This window comes from Nycticebus coucang, chromosome 5 (assembly GCF_027406575.1).
Source record: "Nycticebus coucang isolate mNycCou1 chromosome 5, mNycCou1.pri, whole genome shotgun sequence".
Classification (NCBI taxonomy): domain Eukaryota; kingdom Metazoa; phylum Chordata; class Mammalia; order Primates; family Lorisidae; genus Nycticebus; species Nycticebus coucang.
The window spans coordinates 58353155-58373890 of record NC_069784.1 but is presented as its reverse complement, the minus strand read 5'-3'; the positions used below and the strand labels follow the sequence as shown (position 1 = coordinate 58373890).

The 20736-nt window shown below is 50.1% G+C and overlaps 3 protein-coding genes and 1 long non-coding RNA gene across 6 annotated transcripts; 2 read left to right on the top strand and 2 right to left on the bottom strand.

Annotated features, from left to right (window-relative positions):
- The first annotated feature begins 47 nt into the window (after positions 1 to 47).
- S100A13 (S100 calcium binding protein A13) lies at positions 48 to 15211 on the top strand. 3 transcript variants are annotated; one of them, XM_053591136.1, is made up of 6 exons: positions 48 to 84; positions 1158 to 1260; positions 2071 to 2129; positions 5425 to 5618; positions 6532 to 6707; positions 14954 to 15209. In XM_053591136.1, exons 5-6 carry the CDS (start codon positions 6555 to 6557, stop codon positions 15095 to 15097), a joined length of 297 nt encoding a protein of 98 aa, XP_053447111.1. In that variant the 5' UTR covers positions 48 to 84; positions 1158 to 1260; positions 2071 to 2129; positions 5425 to 5618; positions 6532 to 6554; the 3' UTR covers positions 15098 to 15209. The 3 variants fall into 3 exon arrangements, with proteins under 3 accessions (XP_053447111.1, XP_053447110.1, XP_053447112.1); XM_053591135.1 differs by having other exon boundaries at positions 52 to 84; positions 2026 to 2129; XM_053591137.1 differs by lacking the exons at positions 48 to 84; positions 1158 to 1260; positions 2071 to 2129; positions 5425 to 5618 and adding an exon at positions 5737 to 6010 and having other exon boundaries at positions 14954 to 15211.
- S100A1 (S100 calcium binding protein A1) lies at positions 1184 to 5392 on the bottom strand. Its single transcript, XM_053591145.1, has 3 exons — positions 4777 to 5392; positions 3095 to 3248; positions 1184 to 1512 (listed from the first exon to the last, which is right to left on the bottom strand). Exons 2-3 carry the CDS (start codon positions 3233 to 3235, stop codon positions 1369 to 1371), a joined length of 285 nt encoding a protein of 94 aa, XP_053447120.1. The 5' UTR covers positions 3236 to 3248; positions 4777 to 5392; the 3' UTR covers positions 1184 to 1368.
- LOC128585821 (uncharacterized) lies at positions 6730 to 19007 on the bottom strand. Its single transcript, XR_008380115.1, has 3 exons — positions 18689 to 19007; positions 17540 to 17675; positions 6730 to 7317 (listed from the first exon to the last, which is right to left on the bottom strand). It is a non-coding gene; the product is annotated as an uncharacterized LOC128585821 (long non-coding RNA).
- Positions 18226 to 20132, top strand: S100A14 (S100 calcium binding protein A14). The gene is made up of 4 exons (XM_053591130.1): positions 18226 to 18244; positions 18497 to 18602; positions 19014 to 19160; positions 19363 to 20132. Exons 2-4 carry the CDS (start codon positions 18573 to 18575, stop codon positions 19498 to 19500), a joined length of 315 nt encoding a protein of 104 aa, XP_053447105.1. The 5' UTR covers positions 18226 to 18244; positions 18497 to 18572; the 3' UTR covers positions 19501 to 20132.
- Positions 20133 to 20736: the final 604 nt, after the last annotated feature.

The following is a 20736-nucleotide window of genomic DNA, read 5'->3' as shown; positions in this document are numbered from 1 at the left end:
GGGCGTGACCAGTGGCCAGTTTGGGCTCTCCGGTGCTTCGCCTTCAAGAATTGGGATTGTTGGGCAGCCCCTGTGACTCAGTCGGTAAGGCGCCAGCCCCGTATACCGAGGGTGGCGGGTTCAAACCCGGCCCCGGCTGAACTGCAACCAAAAAATAGCTGGGCGTTGTGGCGGGCGCCTGTAGTCCCAGCTACTCGGGAGGCTGAGGCAAAAGAATCGCTTAAGCCCAGGAGTTGGAGGTTGCTGTGAGCTGTGTGATGCCATGGCACTCTACCGAGGGCCATAAAGTGAGACTCTGTCTCTACAAAAAAAAAAAAGAACTGGGGTTGTGCTGCGAACTTAAGGGGCCGTTCGTTCATAGTCCAGGCACGGAGAGGAGATTTGGGTCCCGTATTCCCTTCCCCGCCCTCGGCCAAGGCATAGGGTCTACAAATCTTTACAGGAGACTTGCGCCGGTCCGCCCCGTCCGGAAGGCTGGGAAGCTCTAGAAGCCTGGAGCCCCTGTACCGCTAGCGGGTCCTGCGATGGCCACCCCCGCCCGGCCGGTTTTCCTGTTTGCTTCTTCCTCTGCCCACTTGGCCTGAATATTGTTTAATCCTTTAGGAGGGGACCTTCGGGTCATTGATCCACCTTCCATTCATGTGGACTTGATGCAGATCTATAAGGGGGTTTTCCTCATGCCTCCCTACACAATACAGTGCTGAATGTTTGAGGAATGAATGAATGAACACATTTCCACCTTTCTTCACCCCATATATGCATTGAGACCCTTTTATTCCTGGTGTGTGTGTGTGTGTGTGTGTGTGTGTGTGTGTGTGTGTGTGTGTTTAATGGCCCATCATCCTTACTGAACTGTACTCCAGTGAAGGTAAGGATGGTGTTTGTTTTGGTCATTGCCATCTCCCTAATTCCTACACAAAGTTTATCTTAAATAGTCGTTGAAGGTTGAAAGATGTTTTTGTTCAGCTTTTATGGCAGAGAAAATGATGTCTTCTCCACTTGCAGCTGGATCGTTGAAACCCCACATTCCTGGGCCTTGAGTATTCCTCAAATAGGAAGATGTAATGCATTGTGACCTCTCCCTAATTAATTTAAGACCCCTTCCCAAATAAGGGGAGTTGGGAGTAAACAGGCCTCAATTCTCCACTCACTTCCAGACTGAAGAGACAGACACCAAATGGTAGGTGAGAGAGGAGCCTTTAATGAAAGATGAGTTGTAGGCCTGGACTGCTGCTCCTGCGCCCTTTGTGGATTGGAGAGGTAGGCAAGAGTGGGAATGGGAGAGGGAGAAGTGGGCTAAGGTGGAAGCAGGGTGAAGAGGCAGGTCTGGCAGGGCTGAGAGGAAGGGCGCTGCCCACTGGCGTCTGCTCATCTGTTCTCCCAGAAGAAGTTGTTACAGGCCACTGTGAGAGCAGCAACCAGCACCACATACTCCTGGAAGTCCACCTCCCCGTCTCCATTCTCATCTAGCTCCTTCATCACCTTGTCCACAGCATCCGCATCCTTCTGGGCCTGTGGGCAGAGAGGGAGAGAGGGGGTGGTGTGTAGGGAGTTGTGCAACACTCAGCAAAGGGTGGGGAAGGTGGTTGAAGAGAGACAAAAAGAGGAACTACAACTAATTATGGGACTCTGCTCTCCTAGAACACTGGAGGGCTCCTGTTGCTTGCAGAATAAGCTGTTATTATAATATTAACATCAGTGACCATATGACAAGCTTTAGGAGCATTTTCTAAAATACCTCATACCGATACAAATGGTATGAGGTAAGTTTCATTACTTTTCTTCTGGAGAAGAAACAGATTGACAGTTGGTGGTTAAATGAATGTTCCCAAAGTTACACTGCTAGAAAGAAGCAGAGCCAGAATTTGAACCCACTCTAATAAAACCTCACAGCTAGTGCATGTTCTGCTGTGCCCAGAGGTTTCTTTACTATGTGGTCCCCTTTCTGCATCCTTCACACCAGTCAAATGAAACTACTAGGCATGCTCTATATTTTTTCTTTCTCCTTTACTTCTGTGCATGCAGATGCCTCCTCCTAAAATGTCTGTATTTACCCTCATAATCCTCCAGTGGAAGCCCCTCTTCCGTGGCTCAGGGATCACCTCTTCAGGGAAGCGGTCTTCCTTCAGGTCAGTCACAACATTTTCTAGCACCCCTGTTAGGCTTTTCATGCTTCCTGGAGTTCATGGTTTACTTTTTGTTATTGTTTAATTTTTTTTTTAGCCTAGATAATGGGGTCATCATGGTTTACTTTTTTTTTTTTGAGCATCTCACTCTGTCACCCTGGGTATCATCATAGCTCACAGCAACCTCAAACTCTGGGCTCAAGTGATCCTCTTGCGTCAGCCTCCCAAGTAGCTGGGACTACAGGTGCCGGCCACAACACCTGGTTAGTTTTTATATTTTTAGTATAGGTGGGGTTCTCACTTTTGCTGAAGCTGATCTGGAACTCCTGATCTCAATCATTCTTCCAACCTCAGCCTCCCAGAGTGCTAGGATTAACAGGCATGAGCCACTGGGCCTGGCCAGCATGGTTTACTTTTGTTTGGTTGGCTTTTTTTTTTGTTTGTTTGAGACACAGTTTCACTTTTGTTGCCCCCTGGTAGAGTATCCTGGCGTCAGGTCACAGCAACCTCAGACTCCTGGGCTCAAGTGATTCTCTTGCCTCAGCCTCCAGAGTAGCTGGGACTACAGGCATCCGGCTATTTTTAGAGACAAGGTCTTGCTCAGGCTGGTCTCCAACTCCTGAGCTCAGGCAGTCCATCCACCTTGGCCTCCCAGAGTGCTGGGATTATAGCTGTGAGCCACTGCGCCTGGCCCCCATGGTCTACTTTTAAGTGTCAGTCATTCCCTTCTAGACTGTCGAGCCTTATTGATGAATTTACATAGGCCCAGCACTCAACAGGGGACCAATAAACCAGACCATTTTGACTTGACCCAGGAGGAGTCAGGCACCTGAGAAAACCCAGGAGAGAAGCCTGCGAGAGGAGGAAGATGATGGGGTTGAACTGGGGTGGGTGGGGAGATGGCAGAGAGGTACCTCCACTTTGCCCCACCCCTCTCCCACTCCATCCTCCTCCCACCCTCTGCTTACATCCAGGAAGCCAGAGAGCTCGGTCTGCAGCAGCTCTTTCAGCTCCTTCTTGCTCAGCTTGTACTTGTCCCCCTCCTTGCCCGAGTGGGCATGGAACACGTTGATGAGGGTCTCCATCGCTGTCTCCAGCTCAGAGCCCATCACAGCAGTGCACCTGCATAACCCCCCAACAATGGAAGGGAGCTAGGGACTAGGTCTAGTGTACTTGGGGACTAGGTGAGGGAAGCCCACCTAGTCCTCCAACAGACCCAAATTCAGACCTGTCCTCTGTGTCCCCAGATCTGTACCCCAGCCCAGAGGAATCATGGTTGGGTCATGGAGAGAGAGCAGCTGGGGCTGGGCTGGCTCCAGGGGCCTCCAGTAGGCATCTACACCAGCTGCCGGGCAGAGACTGAGGAGGGTGGGGCAGCAGGGTGGTCACAGGACCAGGCAAGGCTCACTCTGGCTCTATTTTTACCCTATGCCTGTCTAGCACAGCCAAGCTCTGTGGCTTGGTGGGCTGGAGTCTCATCTATAGTCTTATATCTGCTGCCTACCCCTGGCAAGGAGTTATTTTGGCACCTCAATGAGTCTGATGGAGTGGTGGCAGCCTGAGTAGGTGCCTAAGGCTTCTTGGCTAGTTGGGGAAGGGGTTGCATTGCCTCTGAGCTCTCTGTCAGCAGCCTGGGATGAATGGAGAGTCTGTTACGAGGAGGGACTGCTATTGGTGGGAGGTCTCTTGCCCTTGGCACTGAGATAGTCAAGCCCTCTATAGTCACAGTCCCAGGGGCAGCTCAAGTGTCTCAGATCAGGTATCCCCAACCCTCCCCAGGCCTGGGGGGCTGGACAATAGGCCCTGATCAGATGGTATGCCAGGTCATCAATGGGGCCCTTGTGAGTGTCACCTGAACTCCGGACATGAGAAGCAGTTGTCACAGAGACACAGGGAGATGGAACCTAAGCCTGGGTTGATGGAGAGGATAAGGGGGTGCTTGAGGGAGAGATGCTGGTGGTTCAGTTACGACCCTAGACAGGAGGGGCTTGCATGGGAGTTGCCTGGAGCCCTAGAGCAGCCTAGGGTTTTATGTTTGTGTGTGGGCAGTTCTGAGAGGACCCAGGCAGGGCAGACAGGAAAATAAAGAGGAAAGGATTGGGGGAAAGAGGAGTCTGGAGGTCTGGGCCAAGAAAGAGGAGAAGGAAAGGGGAGGTTGTGTATAAGATCGAGTTGGGAGCAGGTAAGCATCCAGGGCCCCTTCTTCCTGATGTCACAGGAGCCATGCTCTGTCACCCACCCCCGGGATTCCCTGGGAATTATCTTGGCAAGGCTGGGTGGGCTGGCAGAGATGGAGGATGGAAGGGGGCAGAGCTGTCTTCTCTCTTACTCTTACCCCATGGAAGGGGAGGGCCTCGGCAGAGAACTTGAGGGCTCTGTGTGTGTGGGGTAAGGTACTGAGAGCTTGTAGGGAGTCCTCACTGGTCCCCTCTGCTGAACTCCAGCTCTGACCCTCAGCTCACTTAACTCTCTTCACTACCTTGCAAACCTACTTCCTCTCAAATCCCAGACTGCCCTCAGCCTGACTGCCCTGCCAGATACTCAATGAACCATAATTCTATTGTCCCCAGACTCTTGGAATCCCTTAGAGGCCCCCTTTCTCCCAGGCTGGCCACACCATGGGTCCTAGCATAGGTTGGGGGATACTCACAGTCAGCCAGCCAGAAGTGGAAACAGGTTCTAGGTGGCCAGTCAAGGCTGCAAGTGTGGCTGCTGGAGCTGTGTGGGGAGACCTGTCTTCAGTGTCCTTCCTCCCTTGTCCCCCACCGGCTCCACCCCTTCACATACAGACACCCAACAGGGCAAGAGGCCAGCTGCGGACAGAGGCGCCCTCTGTCTCCTGGGCTGAAACAGGCTGCCTTGTGTCTCTAACTGGCCTTGGCTGGCCCCCTTCCCCCTGCTGGGCACCAGCAGGCCAGGCAAGAGGGAGGAAGTGGGGAAGGAGGCGCAAGGAGGGGCCTGAGATGCTCCCGCTGCTGAGCAGGGCAGAGGGTCCACTGAGGGGCCTTCCTGAGGGGTTTCAATCTAGAACTCTTCCATGGGCGTCTCAGCCTGGGGTTCTCAGGGGTTTGGGTCTTGGTCTGCAGGGACCCTGGAAGGGTCTGGCCTCTCCGTGCTGAGCTCCCTGGGCTGATTTTTTTCAATCAGCTGTTGTTCCTCCCCCTTCCCTGACATAGACTCTCCTGATTAGATGTGGGGAGTGTGGTGGTTTGGGGGGATAGACACTAGGAGCCTCGCTCCATGCAGCCCCTTTCCGCGCGCGGGGTGCACATGAGTCTGTTTGGGGGGCCGAGGCCAGGCCTGATTGCAGGGCGAGAGGCGTGATTGGGCGGCTCCTGTTCGGAATCAACGACGGGAACTTGACACCTCCGGCCACAAGAGCACTCCTGCTGGCCGGCTCTGTTCGCTGTCTCTCTCCCGTCTCTTGCTGGTAAACCTCAGTCTGCGGGCTCCAGCTCTTGCGAGCGCTGCACCTGGTGAGGCTGCACCCCGGTAAGTTGCGGGCCCCTGACCCTGGAAAGAGCCTGGGGAGCCTCTTCTCTCCTAGAGTCCCAGCCCTCCCCCAGAACCAGCCTAGGGAGGAATTCAGGAAGTGGCTCTGGGAATCCCAGCAACAGTCCCTGCCGGAGTGTGGGTGTGGGCAGAGAAGGTGGGGAGGAGGGGCAGTCCCTTCCTTCAGCTCTCCCCTCTGCACCCCAGTGGCTGCGAGTGCCTTGCCTACCCTCCTGTGCGCAGGGCTCAGAGGAGTCTTGTCCCAGCACCCTTGTCAGGGGGCAGCAGGAACCGGGAGAACCTTGAGGGCCTGGGCAAGCACTCTTCTCAGCCAGCCCTGAGGAGGGGCAGGGCTGGGGAGCAAGGAAGATGGATCTGTCCGCCCCAGCGAGGTTTGACCATGGTTGGCCACTGCCCAGACCTTAGGCTTCTCTGCTGGGAAGAGTGTGTGTGGGCGGGCGGGGTGCAGGCAGTTGGACACCAGGTCCCAACATAAACATGTTTTGGAGACAAACCATCTCCAGACCCTGTGAGGCTGGGTGAGACAAGAAGGGGCGCTTGGAACAGCACCCCACAGAGGGGCCATCAGACTCAAAATAACTCCAAAGAAGGACTCCAGGCTGAAATCTCTCAGAGGAGTCTTCAGATTGAGGAGCTACCACAGGGGGTCCCTAAGACACAGACACTTGAGAAGGACCCTCTGAGACTATGAGGCCTACCAGAGGGTTTCTGGAACCAAATGCCCCATTCACACCTAAACTGAACTGCTGTTGCCTGGCCCCCTTCCCCAAGCTCAGCCCCTGTGTCTTCCCTCTTCCCACACGGTGCCCTCCAGGCAGAGGTCTGAGGTGGCAGCACCAAGACAGGGACCTGATCCCTGACTCTCCCTCTCTGCTCCTTCCCTGTTCCGCAGGTCAGCGCCAGCCCCAGGGAGTCATGGCAGCAGAGCCTCTGACTGAGTTGGAGATGGCCATTGAGACAGTAGTCACCACATTCTTCACCTTTGCAGGGAAGGAAGGCCGGAAGGGCAGCCTCAGCATTGAAGAGTTTAAGGCACTGATTACTCAGCAGCTGCCTCATCTGCTCAAGGTACTAAGAGGTCTCTGGATTGAGATTTTGGGAGACGGTGATTGTGGGACACTGTGTTTGTGGTGATGTGAATACAACTTGAGTATGATGATGTGGCCACAGGATGGGTGTGGGTGACTGCAGGTGTAAATGGTTCTGGGTTTTCTTGCCTAGAATGTGTGTGTATGTGTAACAAGGAAAGCAAAGATGCTTGTGTTCCTACAAGTGGAAGTATTGGGTCTTCTGTTCCTCTCAGATGATGCTATTTTTTTTTTTTTAGACTCCATCACCCTGAGTGCCGGGGTACTATAGCTCACAGCAACCTCCATCTCCTGGGTTCAGGCGGTCCTATTGCTTCAGCCTTCTAAGTAGCTAGGACAACAGATTTCACCACCTCCAGCTAATTTTTCTATTTTTAGTAGAGACAGGGTCTTGCTCTGGCTCAGGCTAGTTTGGAACTTCTGCGCTCAAGCAATCCACCTGTCTTAGTGTCCCAGAGAACACTACAGGTGTTGAGCCAGTCCTGGGCCAATGCTATTGACTTCTTGTGCATCTTCTGTGCCTCTCTGGTCTCATTTCCCCAACACAGGACTGGATCCAGAGCTTCCAAGAGATTTGAAGATTATCAGAGCTAGGAGGAGGCAAGAGAACATACAGTTCAAACTCCTCACTTTACATATATGGAAACTGAGGCTTAGCAGTGGGAAAGGACTTGTCAAAAATAAAGAGATGGCTAAATTCATTAGAGTCACAGACTTTCAGTGCAAAAGGGCCTGTAAGGGGCATATGTGATTAATTCCCACCCTCTAGGGGCATCCCCTCAATAGGGTGCCCAGCAGGCTCATTCCTTCTCTTCTATTCATAGTGGGGAGTCAGGATTCAAATTCCATGGACTGGGCAGCACCTGTGGCTCAGTGGGTAGAGTGCCGGCCCCATATACCGAGGGTGGTGAGTTTGAACCTGGCCCCGGCCAAACTAACAAAAAATAGCTGGGTGTTGTGGTGGGCGCCTGTAGTCCCAGCTACTCTGGGAGGCTGAGGCAAGAGAATCGCCTAAGCCCAAAAGTTAGAGGTTACTGTGCGCAGTGATGCCATGGCATTCTACCGAGGTCAAAATAGGAAGGGTCTCCTAGAATAGGTCTCCAAAACAAACAAACAAAACACTAACCAGTTCCTTGTACAGGAGAATCATTTCTGAAAATTCACAAACACATTAAAATGAGTTAATATGGATCCTCTATCAGGGGTCCTCAAACTGTGGCCCGCGGGCCACATGAGGCGGTGTGATTTTATTTGTTCCCGTTCTGTCTTTTTACTTCAAAATAAGATATGTGCTGTGTGCATAGGAATTGGTTCATAGTTTTTTTTTTTAAACTGTAGTCCTGCCCTCCAATGGTCTAAGGGACAGTGAACTGGCCCCCTGTTTAAAAAGTTTGAAGACCCCTGCAGGTGACATCTTCTGACTTCTCAAACTTTCCTTTCTTCTCTCTGGAACCTTCAGTCTCTCCCCTGCAAGTGAAGCTTTCCTATTAATCTTGCCAAGCTGTGACTGGTTCTTCTTTCAAATCCAACTCCCTTTGGGGCTTGGAAATGCAGGAAGTGACCTCTTTGCTTTCCATGGCTTCTTCCTGATTTTAGTTTTTTCTTCTTCCTAAAACCTTCCAGCTTCTGCTGCCTGCGGTCCCTCTTATTGTACTCCTTATAGCTCCCCAGCTGTTGGCTCGCTGTTTTTCTTCTCATTATTGCTTCTGTCATTATTCTCTGTGGACTCAGCACCTACCCACACAACTTACTCAATATGTGGGCTTTTCAATTTTTTGAACTCCTCATTTCCAAAGATTTTTTTCTCCTTCATCTCAGCACCTCACTCTTTTTTTTTGAGACAGAGTCTCAAGCTGTAACCCTGGGTAGAGGGCTGTGCTATCACAGCTCACAGCAACCTCAAACTCTTGGGCTTAAGTGATTCTCTTGCCTCCGCCTCCTGAGTAGCTGCGACTATAGGCGCCTGTCACAACGCCCAGCTATTTTTTGGTTTCAGTTGTTATTGTTGTTTAGCAGGCCTGGGCTGGGCTTGAACTTGCCAGCTTCAGTGTATGTAGGCACTGAGCCAGTATTGCTTTTTAATTATTTAGTATATGTAAATCTTATTTATTTTATTTTTTATTTTTATTTTGTTATTGAGACAGAGATTCACTTTGTTGCCCTCTGAAGATGGGCATAGCATCACAGCTCACAGCAACCTCAAACTCTTGGGCTCAAGCAATTCTCTTGCCGCAGCCTCCCAAGTAGGCGGGACTACAGGTGCCCACCATAATACCCAGCTGTTTTCAAGATGGGGGTCTCACTCTTGCTTAGGCTGGTCTTGAACCTGTGAGCTCAGGCAATCCACCGGCTTCGGCCTCCCAGAGTGCTGTGATTACTGGCATGAACCACAGTATCTGGCCCTCAGCACCCCACTCTTCTGCTCACGCTTCCGACTTTGTCATTAACCAAAATAATGCTCCACTTGCAAAATCCTGATTTCAAGCCTTCCTTTACCTGATGACCCGCTCCTGTCATGTGCCTTCTATTCTATCCAGCTCCTCCACCCCAGCATTTCCTCTGGTACTTTCAGTTGCTTGACCTTATTGCTTGTCCATGACAAAGAGGGTCTCACCACCTGTCACTGTCAGCCAACACACAGAGGTGGGGACAGGTCCACCAAACTTTGTCAGAAGGCTGGTGATTCTGGAGAACAGGGAGGGTAGCCTCTCCAAGACTGTTCTGTTCTTCCATTTCCAAATATCACAGTTTTTGTTTTTTTTTCATTATTTATTTCTTTTTCTTTTTCTTTTTTATTGTTGGGGATTCATTGAGGGTACAATAAACCAGGTTACACTGATTGCATTTGTTAGGCAAAGTCCCTCTTGCAATTGTGTCTTGCCCGCACCAAAATCACAGTTTTATACATAAAGGTTCAAAGCAAAGACCACATTAACCCTCATTTTAAATAACAATCAACATAACTCAGTGACTTAACACAACTTTTTGTTTTGAGACAGAGTCTCACTTTGTCGCCCTCCTTAGAGTACCATGGTGTCACAGCTTGTAGCAACCTCCAATTCTTGGGCTCAAGCAATTCTCTTGCCTCAGTCTCCCTAGTAGCTGGGACTACAGGTGCCCGCCACAATGCCCAGCTGCTTTTTGTGTGTTTGTGTAGCAGACTTCGAACTGGTTTGAACCCACCTGCTGAGCTGTGGTGCATGTGGCCTGTGCCCTAACCCCTGAGCTACAGGGCTCGCTGAGCTATGGGTGCCGAGTCCCAGCTGTTTTTAGAGAGGAGGTCTTGCTCTGGCTCAGGCTGGTCTTAAACCTGTGAGCTCAGGCAATCCACTTACCTTGGCCTCAACATTTCTAATTCCTAAATCCTAAAAGTTAATTTCCTATATCAATTCTCCTAAAGCAAAGACCACAATAACCCTTATTTTAAGTAATAATCAGCGTAACTCAGTGACCTATTAACATTTCCTAAATCAATTTTCCTAAACTATTCAAGATGGGCATCTTTAGGGTGGGAGCTAAATTTACAAAACATTAAGAATGGGAGACATGCGGTAAAGGTCACAGAGGACCTGAACTGGTCAGACCAGCTGTGCCATGTCCTCTAGCTTTATTTTCACCACATGTGTTCCCACATCTTCCATCATCAGCCCTTATATTCTCATTTTCTTTTTTCATCAGCTCAGATTCTGAGCTGATTCTGTCTTTCTCTGTCCTAGTTGTCTGGCAGAACCCTAACTCTGGTTAAATCCCACATTTCACCTATATTGACTGGCTGGTGAAACCCACTGTTCTGTACCGTGGTGGGAAGGTGGATCTGGCTGGAGGAAAATGCCCAGCTATATTGACTTCTCTCACTTTAAATCTCTAACTGCAACCCCCACAGGGACCTTGGCAATGGCTGACAGTTCTCTTGTTTTCCCTGCCAGTTCTTTCAGATGATTATTTCACAACTTTCCCTCTCTTCTCAAAGTCCACCATCTCTTTGCAAATGCTCCCTCACTGAGAAGTTTTCTCATTGGATCCTATCCCCTCCCACCTACTTAAAGACTTCCTCTTGCTTTATCAACTTTTCCTACCCTACTGGATCATTCTTAATAGTTTATAAATATGCTGTACTATATCACATCTTAAAAAAAAAAAAAAGAAAGAAAAGGTCAGGCATGGTGGCTCATGCCTATAATCCCTGCACTCTGGGAGGCCGAGGTGGGTGGATTGCTTGAGTTTAGGAGTTTGAGACCAGCCTGAGCAAGCAAGAGTTGAAATCCTGTCGCCACTAAAAACAGAAAAAACTAGCCAGGCATGGTGCCGGGTGCCTGTAGTCCCAGCTACTCCCGAGGCTGAGGCAAGAGGCTCTTGAGCCCAAGAGGCTAAGGTTGCTGTGAGCTACGATGATGCTAGGGCACTCTACCCAGGGCTACCTCCCTGGGCCTGCAAATATCTTTCTGTGTTTACATACTTGAGGTAAAATAACAACAGGGTAAATGTCTGGCAGTAGAAATAATATGTCAAAGGCATGTTTGTTCTTAATTTTTAAGAATAATACCAATTTGCCTCCTAACAAGGTTGTACCAGTTACCTGCCTCCCTCAGTTCATGCAAAACTTGTATCCTTACCTAAACTAAGTATTATTAAGCTTTTAATTCTTGCTGATGTAATATCTAAAATAAATATAATTTATACTTATATTTAATTCTCAGTGAAGTTGAACAGTAAAAAATATTTTTTTTCCTGCATTTGCTGGAGTGTGAAAACAAGAAAAAAGAATAGGGTGGTGCCTGTGGCTCAAGGAGTAGGGTGCCAGTCCCATGTGCCGGAGGTGGTGGGTTCAAACCTAGCCCCAGCCAAAAACAAAACAAAAAAAAGAAAAAAGAATATTTTTTTGAGACAGAGTGTCACTATGTCACCATGGTAGAGTGCTGTGGCATCACAGCTCACAGCAACTTCAAACTCTTGGGCTTAAGCAATTCTTTTGCCTCAGCCTCCCAAGTAGCTGGGACTACAGGCCCCCTGCCACAATGCCTGGCTATTTTTTTGTTGTAGTTGTCATTGTTGTTTGGCAGGGCCTGGGCTAGGTTTGAACCCGCCAGCCCTGGTGTATGTGGCTCCAAGCCAAGAAATATTTTTGATGAATATTTATATTGCTTTAGCTATGAACTGCTTGTTTATTTTTTTGTTTTTAATTTTTTGTTTTTGAAACAGAGTCTCACTGTGTTGCCCTCGGGAGACTGCCTTGGCATCACAGCTTACAGCAACCTGGGCTAAACTCTTGGGCTTAAGAGATCTTTTGCCAAGATCTCTTGCCATAAGTCCCAAGTGGCTGGGACTACAGGTGCCCATCACAACGCCTAGCTATTTTTTTGTTGTAGTTGTCATTGTTGTTCAGCTGGCCTGGTCTGGGTTCGAACCCGCCAGCTCCCGTGTTCTTGGCTGGTGCCATAACCACTGTGCTACGGGCACTGAGCCTGCTTGTTTATTTTTTTAATCAAAGTTTTTCTTTTTAATATTGATTCATTATAGTTCCTTATAGAATAAAGAAATTAGCCTTTTAAAAAAATTATGTGAAAAAAAGTTATGTGTGTTGCAAATATTTTCTCCTAATTTACCTTTTGTCCTTTGACTTTCGTTTTGTTAGTTTTTTCCCTGGAGACTATAAAAGATTTTTATGTAATCAAATCTATTAAATTTTTCCTAACTAGCTTCAGTGTTTTATGCCATGCTTAGGAAGATTTTCCCTATTTTCTTTTCTTTTCTTTTTTTAGAGACAGAGTGTCATTTTGTCATCCTCAGTAGAGTGCTGTGGCATCACAGCTAACAGCAACCTCCAGCTCTTGGGCTTAGGCGATTCTCTTGTCTAAGCCTCCCGAGTAGCTGGGACTACAGGCACACACCACAACGCCCGGCTATTTTTTTGTTGCAGTTTGGCCGGGGCCGGGTTTGAACCTGCCACCCTCAGTATATGGGGCCGGCACCCTACTCCCTGAGTCACAGGCACCGCCCAGATTTTCCCTATTTTAATTTATTTTAAAAACACAGATTTTATTTTATTATTAGACTTTTCCTACTGATGTGAAATACCACCTTTATTATTTATTCAATTTCCATGTGTATTTTGGGTCTCTTCACTTTGTTTCATTCATTTATTTGCTATTTATCTAGTAACAAAATGGTTTATTTTTTTTTATTATTATTTTTTTTTTGTAGAGACAGAGTCTCACTGTATCGCCCTTGGGTAGAGTGCTGTGGCCTCACACAGCTCACAGCAACCTCTAACTCCTGGGCTTAAGCGATTCTCTTGCCTCAGCCTCCCGAGCAGCTGGGACTACAGGCGCCCGCCACAACGCCCGGCTATTTTTTTGTTGCAGTTTGGCCGGGGCTGGGTTTGAACCCACCACCCTCGGTATATGGGGCCAGCGCCCTACTCACTGAGCCACAGGCGCCGCCCAACAAAATGGTTTAATTACTGTAGTTTTATGATATGCTTCAGTATGTATAGGGCTGGTTCACTCTCATTCTTTTTTTTCTGAGACAGAGTCTCATTTTGTCACCTTGGGTAGAGTGCTGTGGCATCATAGCTCACAGCAACCTTAAACTGTTGGGGTCAAGTGATCCTCTTGCCTCAGCCTCCTGAGTAGCTTTGACTACAGGCACCTGTCATAACACCTGGCATTTTTTTTTTTTTTTTGTAGAGACAGAGTCTCGCTGTATCGCTCTCAGGTAGAGTGCCATGGCGTCACACGGCTCACAGCAACCTCTAACTCCTGGGCTTATGCGATTCTCTTGCCTGAGCCTCCAGAGCAGTTGACACCTGGCATTTTTTTTTTTTTTTTTTTTGCTCTTGCTTGGCTGATCTTGAGCTCCAGTGATCCACCGCCTAGGTCGCCCAGAATGCTGGGATTATAGGCATGAGCCACGTCCTCCAGCCAAATTTTTCTATTTTTAGTAGAGATGGGGTCTTGCTCTTGCTCAGGCTAGTCTCCCAAATCCTAATCCACCTGCCTCAGACTCCCAGAGTGCTAGGATTACAGGTGTGAGCCACTGTCCTGGCCAAAACCTTTTCTTCCAGCAGATGAAGATTAAATAAAGTATGTAATGTGTTTAGTATGATGCCTGCAACTGTTAGCACTATTAGGTGCTTGTACTAGTTTGTGTTAGCCATTATAATTCTTTTGTTTTGTTCTAGACATACAATCACATAATTGCTAATACTGGTGAATCTACTTCTTTCTTGTTAATACTTATTTTTCTTTTTACTAATTAAATGTTTTTCCTCCTCCTGATATAACGGTCCACTAGCCATCCCTTGCTTTCCATCAGCAAAGCTTCTAGTATTTTACATTAAGCATGATTGTAACTTAAAAAAAAAAGTTTTTGAAGCTTTTCTATGAATTACCTTTGCCCCATTCAGGGATTTGGCAAGTCTCTTTTGCTTTCCTCTGAATGTCCACTCAAATGCATTCTTCTCTGGTTTGATGCTGACCTATTGTTCAACAATTAACTTTTTTTGTGATTGTTTTTGTGGCAACACATCCTTTGATCAGAACATCCACTTCACAGCATCCTTTGATTTCATAGGCTATTATGAGTGAGTTTGTCAAGGGTCCCCCACATCTTTGCCATTTCCCAGATCTACCAGGCTAGTAACCCAACTGGATAAAAGAGAAGACACTGGGTTGGGCCGTGCCTGTGGCTCAATGAAGTAGGACACCGGCCCCATATACCGGAGGTAGTGGGTTCAAACCCAGCCCCAGCCAAAAAAAAAAAAAAAAAACTGCAATAAATAAATAAAAGAAGACACTGGGGTTCTGCAAATTAGCATTTACTGGGAACTTCTCAAGGTTTCTGTGAATGAGGAGGCTGGAGGGTGAGAAGGCTCTACGGTGGTCAGACTTTATCCGGTCTTAGGACAGCTCCCAGCTTGTGGGGAGAACAGACTGCATTTCTTCCCAGTGAAATCATGTTTGTGGTTTATAACCAGTCATGATAGTAGTATTTATACCAGAGTGAGCACTACAAGTCAGATCCTCCACCTCCCTCTGCCAGTGTCCCTTGGAACTGGGACCCCATCTCAATGAGTCTTTGGGCTGCAGCCTCATGCTTCGGGTGAGAGACAGATGCCAGCACTCTGCGGGAAAGGCCCTCAGAGACAGGCAGCCTGCAATTCTTCCCTCTCTCCCTGTCTGAAGAACCTTAGTTTCTAATCCTACCCTCTCTTTGATGTCTTCTCAGGATGTGGGCTCCCTGGAGGAGAAGATGAAGAGCTTGGATGTGAATCAGGACATGGAGCTTAAATTCAACGAGTACTGGAGACTGATTGGGGAGCTGGCCAAGGAAATCAAGAAGGAGAAGGCCCTGGAGATCCGGAAGAAGTAAAGCCAGCTGGCTGGGATTGGGGCAGGTGGGGTAGGGCTGGGCAGGGCTGGGCAGGGCTGAGCAGAACCCCACTTTCCCCAAATAAAGCTTCCTCCTTGAAATGCAAGTGTTTCTTACTCATGCCACTGTGGTTTCTTCTTTGGAGACCAGGTGATGGGAAAGCTCTGCCTTGCCCTGAGGGTGGGTCTGAAGAGTATGAGCTCCTTAAGGACAGGGAGTGTTATTCATCTTTGAATATTATGCAGTGTCTAACACCAGGTCTAACACCAGGTCTAACACCTACAGAGTAGGTGTTCAGCAATAAATGGTTGAATGGGCTGTGTGTGGTGGCTCACGCCTGTAATCCCAGCATTCTGGGAGGCTCAGGAAGGAGGATCTCTTGAGCTCAGGTGTTCATGACCAGCCTGAGGAAGAGAGAGATCCCATCTCTACTAAAAATAAAAAAATTAGTGGGGTTTGTGGTCAGCACCTGTAGTCCCAGCTACTCAAGAGGCTGAGGAAGGAGCATTGCTTGAGCCCAGGAGTTTGAGGTTGCTGTGAGTTAGGCTGATGTTATGGTACTCTATCTAGGGCAGGCGTCCTCAAACTTTTTAAACAGGGGGCCAATTCACTGTCCCTCAGACCGCTGGAGGGCCGGACTATAGTTAAAAAAAAAAACACAACTATGAACAAATTCCTATGCACACTGCACATACCTTATTTTGAAGTAAAAAAACAAAACGGGAACAAATACAATCACACCGCCTCATGTGGCCTGCGGGCCACAGTTTGAGGACCCCTGATAGGGTGTCTGAGTGAGACTCTATCTAAGAAAAAATGTTGGGCTGGGTGTGGTGGCTCACGCCTGTAATCCTAGCACTTGGGAGGCCCAGATGGGTGGATTGCCTGAGCTCACAGGTTTGAGACAAGCCTGAGCCAGAGCGAGACCTCATCTCTAAAAAAAAAAAAAAATAGCCAGGCCTTGTGGAGGGTGCCTGTCATCCCAGCTACTTGGGAGGCTGAGGCAAGAGAATCTCTTAAGCCCAAGAGTTTGAGGTTGCTGTGAACTGTGATGCTATGGCTCTGTCTCAAAAAAAAAAAAAAAAAAAAAAAGTTGAATGCATATATGAAAAGTAGAGACATAGACATGGGGCAGGAGAGGGGATTCTGCCCACTAGGTACCTCATGGGACTCAGCTGCATGGTCCTGGCTCCTGGTGTTCTTGTCCTGGGGTTTGTCTGGGAGGATAATAATAGCAGTGGACATGTGTTGAAGGCTTACTAAGTGCCAGGCACAGTGCTAAACATTTCACTTGCATTATCTCAATTAATTGTCACAGCCCTTTGTGGTAGGTCCTATTTTAAGTTCTTCGTTAAAGATGAGGGTCACATTAGGTACAACTGGGTTAAAATTACAGAGCCTCTGATTAACCAGGACCCTGTCTGGATGGGTGTTTGGGAGCACTGGACCTCCTCCCACCATCCTTTCTCAGCAGACACAAAGCAGAAGGTGGGACAGACAGGTTCTCTCCAGGCTAGCGGGGAGAGAGCAGTGGCCTATGGGAAGCAGAGTTGGCATCAAGCCTGGCTGCCCTGGGGGCATGTGGTCTGCACTGTCAACCACCAGAGGGCGCAGGGGCAGGGCAGCTCTGCCAGCCCGCCGGTGTCCCACGCTGCTTCTGACAGTCAGGACTCAGACAAGCTCCCTGTCAAACACCATGAAAAGATTCCACATTGAAGCCTCCTATCTCAAGGTCTCTGGACAGAGACTTCAGAGTGACCTCCAGACAGGGAATATGAGGGATCACTGGTGGAGACTGTCCTTAGGGGCTCCCACCCTGGAGGGCTCCCTCACAGGAGACTCCATAAGGGGCACTCAGACTGTGACTCCTTAAGGGACCTCAGGCTGAGTCCCTCTCAGGGAAGCCCTCAGATTGAGAGTCCCTCAGAGGAACTTTCAGATCGAGATGCTCTTGGACAGGCCCCTCCATTGAGATGCAGAAGGCCCCAGATTGAGACCAAAAGTGCAGTATAGGGAGCCCTAGAAAGTGATATCGGGAGGGAGATGGGGAGGTATGCTCTGACCTCTGCATTTAGAAAAGGCTCCCAGGAACTCTGGCCCTCGGCTTGCCCCATTCCTGCCCTGCTCCTTGCTGACACTTCAGCCCTTCCTCCTCCCACCCCCACCCCACCCCATGACTTCAAGTTCCAGGCCTCTGGCCCTGAGTGAGAAAGCCATCTGGGTTGGGCTGAATCCCTGGTGCTACAGTCCAGGCTCCCAGGGCTGTTACTCGTCCAGCTGATAAGTCAGGGAAGGCTCTAGGTTCTGAGGTCCTGAGCAGAAGGAGGAGCATGCAGCCTAACCAGTTTGGACAGGTGTTAGCTGCCAGGCAGCCCATCTGGGCCTTGCACATGTGGACTCTGGGCCACTGTGGGAGCTGAAGGAAGTCAGGTCAGTACTCACCCAGTCTGGCTTCCTCATCCAGGCTGCCTTTCCTTGGGTCCTTCCTCCCGACCAAGTTCTCTCCATTCATCTCTGTAGTCAGGACTGGGAAAGGCTGAGCTCTAGGCAGGCTTGAGTGTCACTATCCAAATTGGCCCTGGTTGAGAGGAGGGTGTGAGTGACACTTGGAAAGTACAGAGAGGCTCTTGTGGCCCTCCCTCTGTCTCTCAAACCCTGCCTTGATCAACCTCTGCTGCTGCTGCTTTTCTGGTAACTGAGTCACGGACTTAGATGCCCACAATTACCCCAGGCTCTTCCACCTCCCAGACTTGGCCCCAGGGCTTGCCAAGCCCTCCCCCTTTCTCTAAGACCCCACAAGCTGATCTGGGGCCAAGGGCAGGCCAGCCCAAGCCTCCCATAACTGCCCCCTCCTCTCCTCGTGGCACGGGTGAGGGTAGGCTGAGGAACTCTGGCCAATGGAGGGTGGGGCCCACACAGCTGGCTCTCTGCCTAGGTAGTTGCAATAGCTGGGGTGGCTTAGGGAGGAGGCCCAGCCCCCTGCCTCCCCTCCCTTCCCCCAGGTATAAGAGCTGAGCTCAGGTAAACTGGCTCCTCCTGTCCTCAGTCAGCAGCTGCCACCAGGTAAGGAAACCCAGGGCTTTTCATCCAAATGGGCTGCCCCAGTCCAGAGGGCTCACTTAGCTTTTCCTACCCTGGTCTGCCAAGGTAAGGGCTAGGGGCAAGGTCTGGAGGTTAGGGGCATGTTTCAAATGGAGGTGGGTAGTTGGAAGAGGATAAGGTGAGAAATGGGGTGGGCTGGGGCTGTGACCTTGGCTCATGGAGCTAGGATAGGGACTGTACTCTGGGGAGTTAGTTGTCTCTGACCTCTTGGCAAGGCACAGACCATCTAGGGTGGAGCATTTGGGAAAGAAACACTGAGCCCTCCCCTCACCTCAGGCCTCCCATTTCTCTGGGCAGATCATGAGCCATCAGCTCCTCTAGGGCAGGCAGTAAGACGACAAAACTCAACAAAGGACCGAGCGCACCAGGAACCATGGGACAGTGTCGGTCAGCCAATGCTGAGGTGGGCCCATCCATCCTAGCCTGTCTTTCTGTTCCTACACTCCTCCACCCTGAGGGTCTGTGTCCCCACTGATTTTTGCCCCTCACCTCGGCCTTACCCTGCACCCCAGATGCAGCCGGTGAGAGCCGAACTCCCTCCCTGGGGCCCACACAAGGTGCTGCAGATGGAGTCCTCCTGGAAGAGGATGCCGGTTGCATGCTGGGACCTGCTCTGCCTGGGCTCGGGGGGTGGGGACGGAAGCCTTGCCCAACCTGTGGCTCAGGCAGAGGCCACTGTGGCCTGGAGGCCAGGCCAGGGGTGGGAACAGAGGGGTTGGATTCTGGGCTTTGGAGTGTTCTTTGCCAGGCTCACGGGGGAAGAGGGTGTTGTGGGTGGGAGGAGCCTTCCTGACTCTGCATCCACTGCCTTCAGGATGCCCAGGAATTCAGTGATGTGGAGAGGGCCATTGAGACCCTCATCAAGAACTTCCACCAGTACTCTGTAGAGGGTGGGAAGGAGACACTGACCCCCTCTGAGCTACGAGACCTGGTCACCCAGCAGCTGCCTCACCTCGTGCCGGTACTGAGGGAGAGGACCCCAGCCCAGCCCATACCCTGACTTCCCAAGCAAATGCTCTGAGACCCCACCCACACTGGCGCTAGCAACCCCCAGCCCTTCCCCTGGCCAGGGAGGCTCAGGTCCTGCTCCCACACCTGCGTAGGGCAGGATGGGAAGATTTGAAGATGCTGCCTCCTTGAGCAAAGCGTGTTCCCTCTCTTAGAGCAACTGTGGGCTGGAAGAGAAAATTGCCAACCTGTGCAGCTGTAGCGACTCTAAGCTGGAGTTTGGGAGTTTCTGGGAGCTGATTGGAGAAGCAGCCAAGAGTGTGAAGCTGGAGAGCCCTGTCCAAGGGAGCTGAGAACTCCCCCTGGAATGCTTGGCAGGTGTTGGGGAGAGGGGCCCTTAGAGACTGTGGGTCTGGAAATAAAAACTCTTTCACCACCGCCCTACTCCCTGGCCTGCACCCCTCCTCACTTCTGTCCACATCCACGTCTCAATGGCCTTCCCCAGGGTCTCCATGTACTTCCGTCCTGGGCGCTCTGTGGAGTTTACAGATCCAGGTGTACCTACCAGAGATAGGCTTGGGGGTGGGTTGGGCCAGGGATGGATATTGAGGGATGCTGGAGGGAATTTGGTAGGGGGGGAGGGCAGAGAGGAGCTGGGCTTTGGGAAATGATTTGAAGAATAGGGCTGAGAATACGGCTGGGTATTTGAAACTAAAATTGGTCTTTAAGAACCTACTCCTCCTAATTTCTTTCCCAGCCCAAATCATAGCTGTCTGTCCACTGATGTCCCTTCCTTCCTCTAGCTCTGCCCCAGCCTCCTCCCAGGACTCTCTCTGGGCTAGGGCAGGGGAGGAGGGAGAGCAGGGCTTGGGGAGAGGCTAAGGGCATGATATTGGGGGTGAAGAGGACCAGCTGGGTGCTCTGGCATTTACAGAATGATGTTTGTTTTATATCATTTGATTAATAAAAAATGAAAAAAGTGAAAGATGTTGTCTTGACTGGACACTCCTTCCCCCAGGGTCCATGGGTGAGGGGAATTTGGGGTGAATGGTAGTGGTCTGGAACTTGTGGGGCTGGAGTAGTTGGCAGTGAAGTGAATGGGGTCTCACTTTTCCTCGTGGATTTGGCTGGAGGGTGGCACCAGGCCCCAAAGGTGGGTGACCTGGTCTCCTCTGAGGGACAGGTTTCTCTCTGCCAGTGGCAGCCCTCTGGCAGGAGATGAGGGTGTGTGTGCACACCTTGGGAAAGGGTTTGAACCCAGGTGTGCTGCTCTGGATGACTAAGGGGAAGGTGGGGCTGCCAGGGCTGGGTTGAATCCCAGCTTTGCCACTTACTATCTTTGGGACTTTGGGTGTGCTCTTCGCATCAAGTCCTCTTCTGTAAAATGGAGGTATTCATAGGACTTCCCTCACAGGGTCAGTAGAGGTACAGTACCACACGTCATTTAATGTACTTGTCAGAGAGCCTGGCACATGATGAGTGCCCAAGGAAGGAACATCATTACTGTTGCAGTGGGCGAGTGGCCCCTCTCTGGTTTCAGCTGACCTCTGGTGTAGGGAGGTTGAGCTGGCCACTTTCTTTCTTTCTTT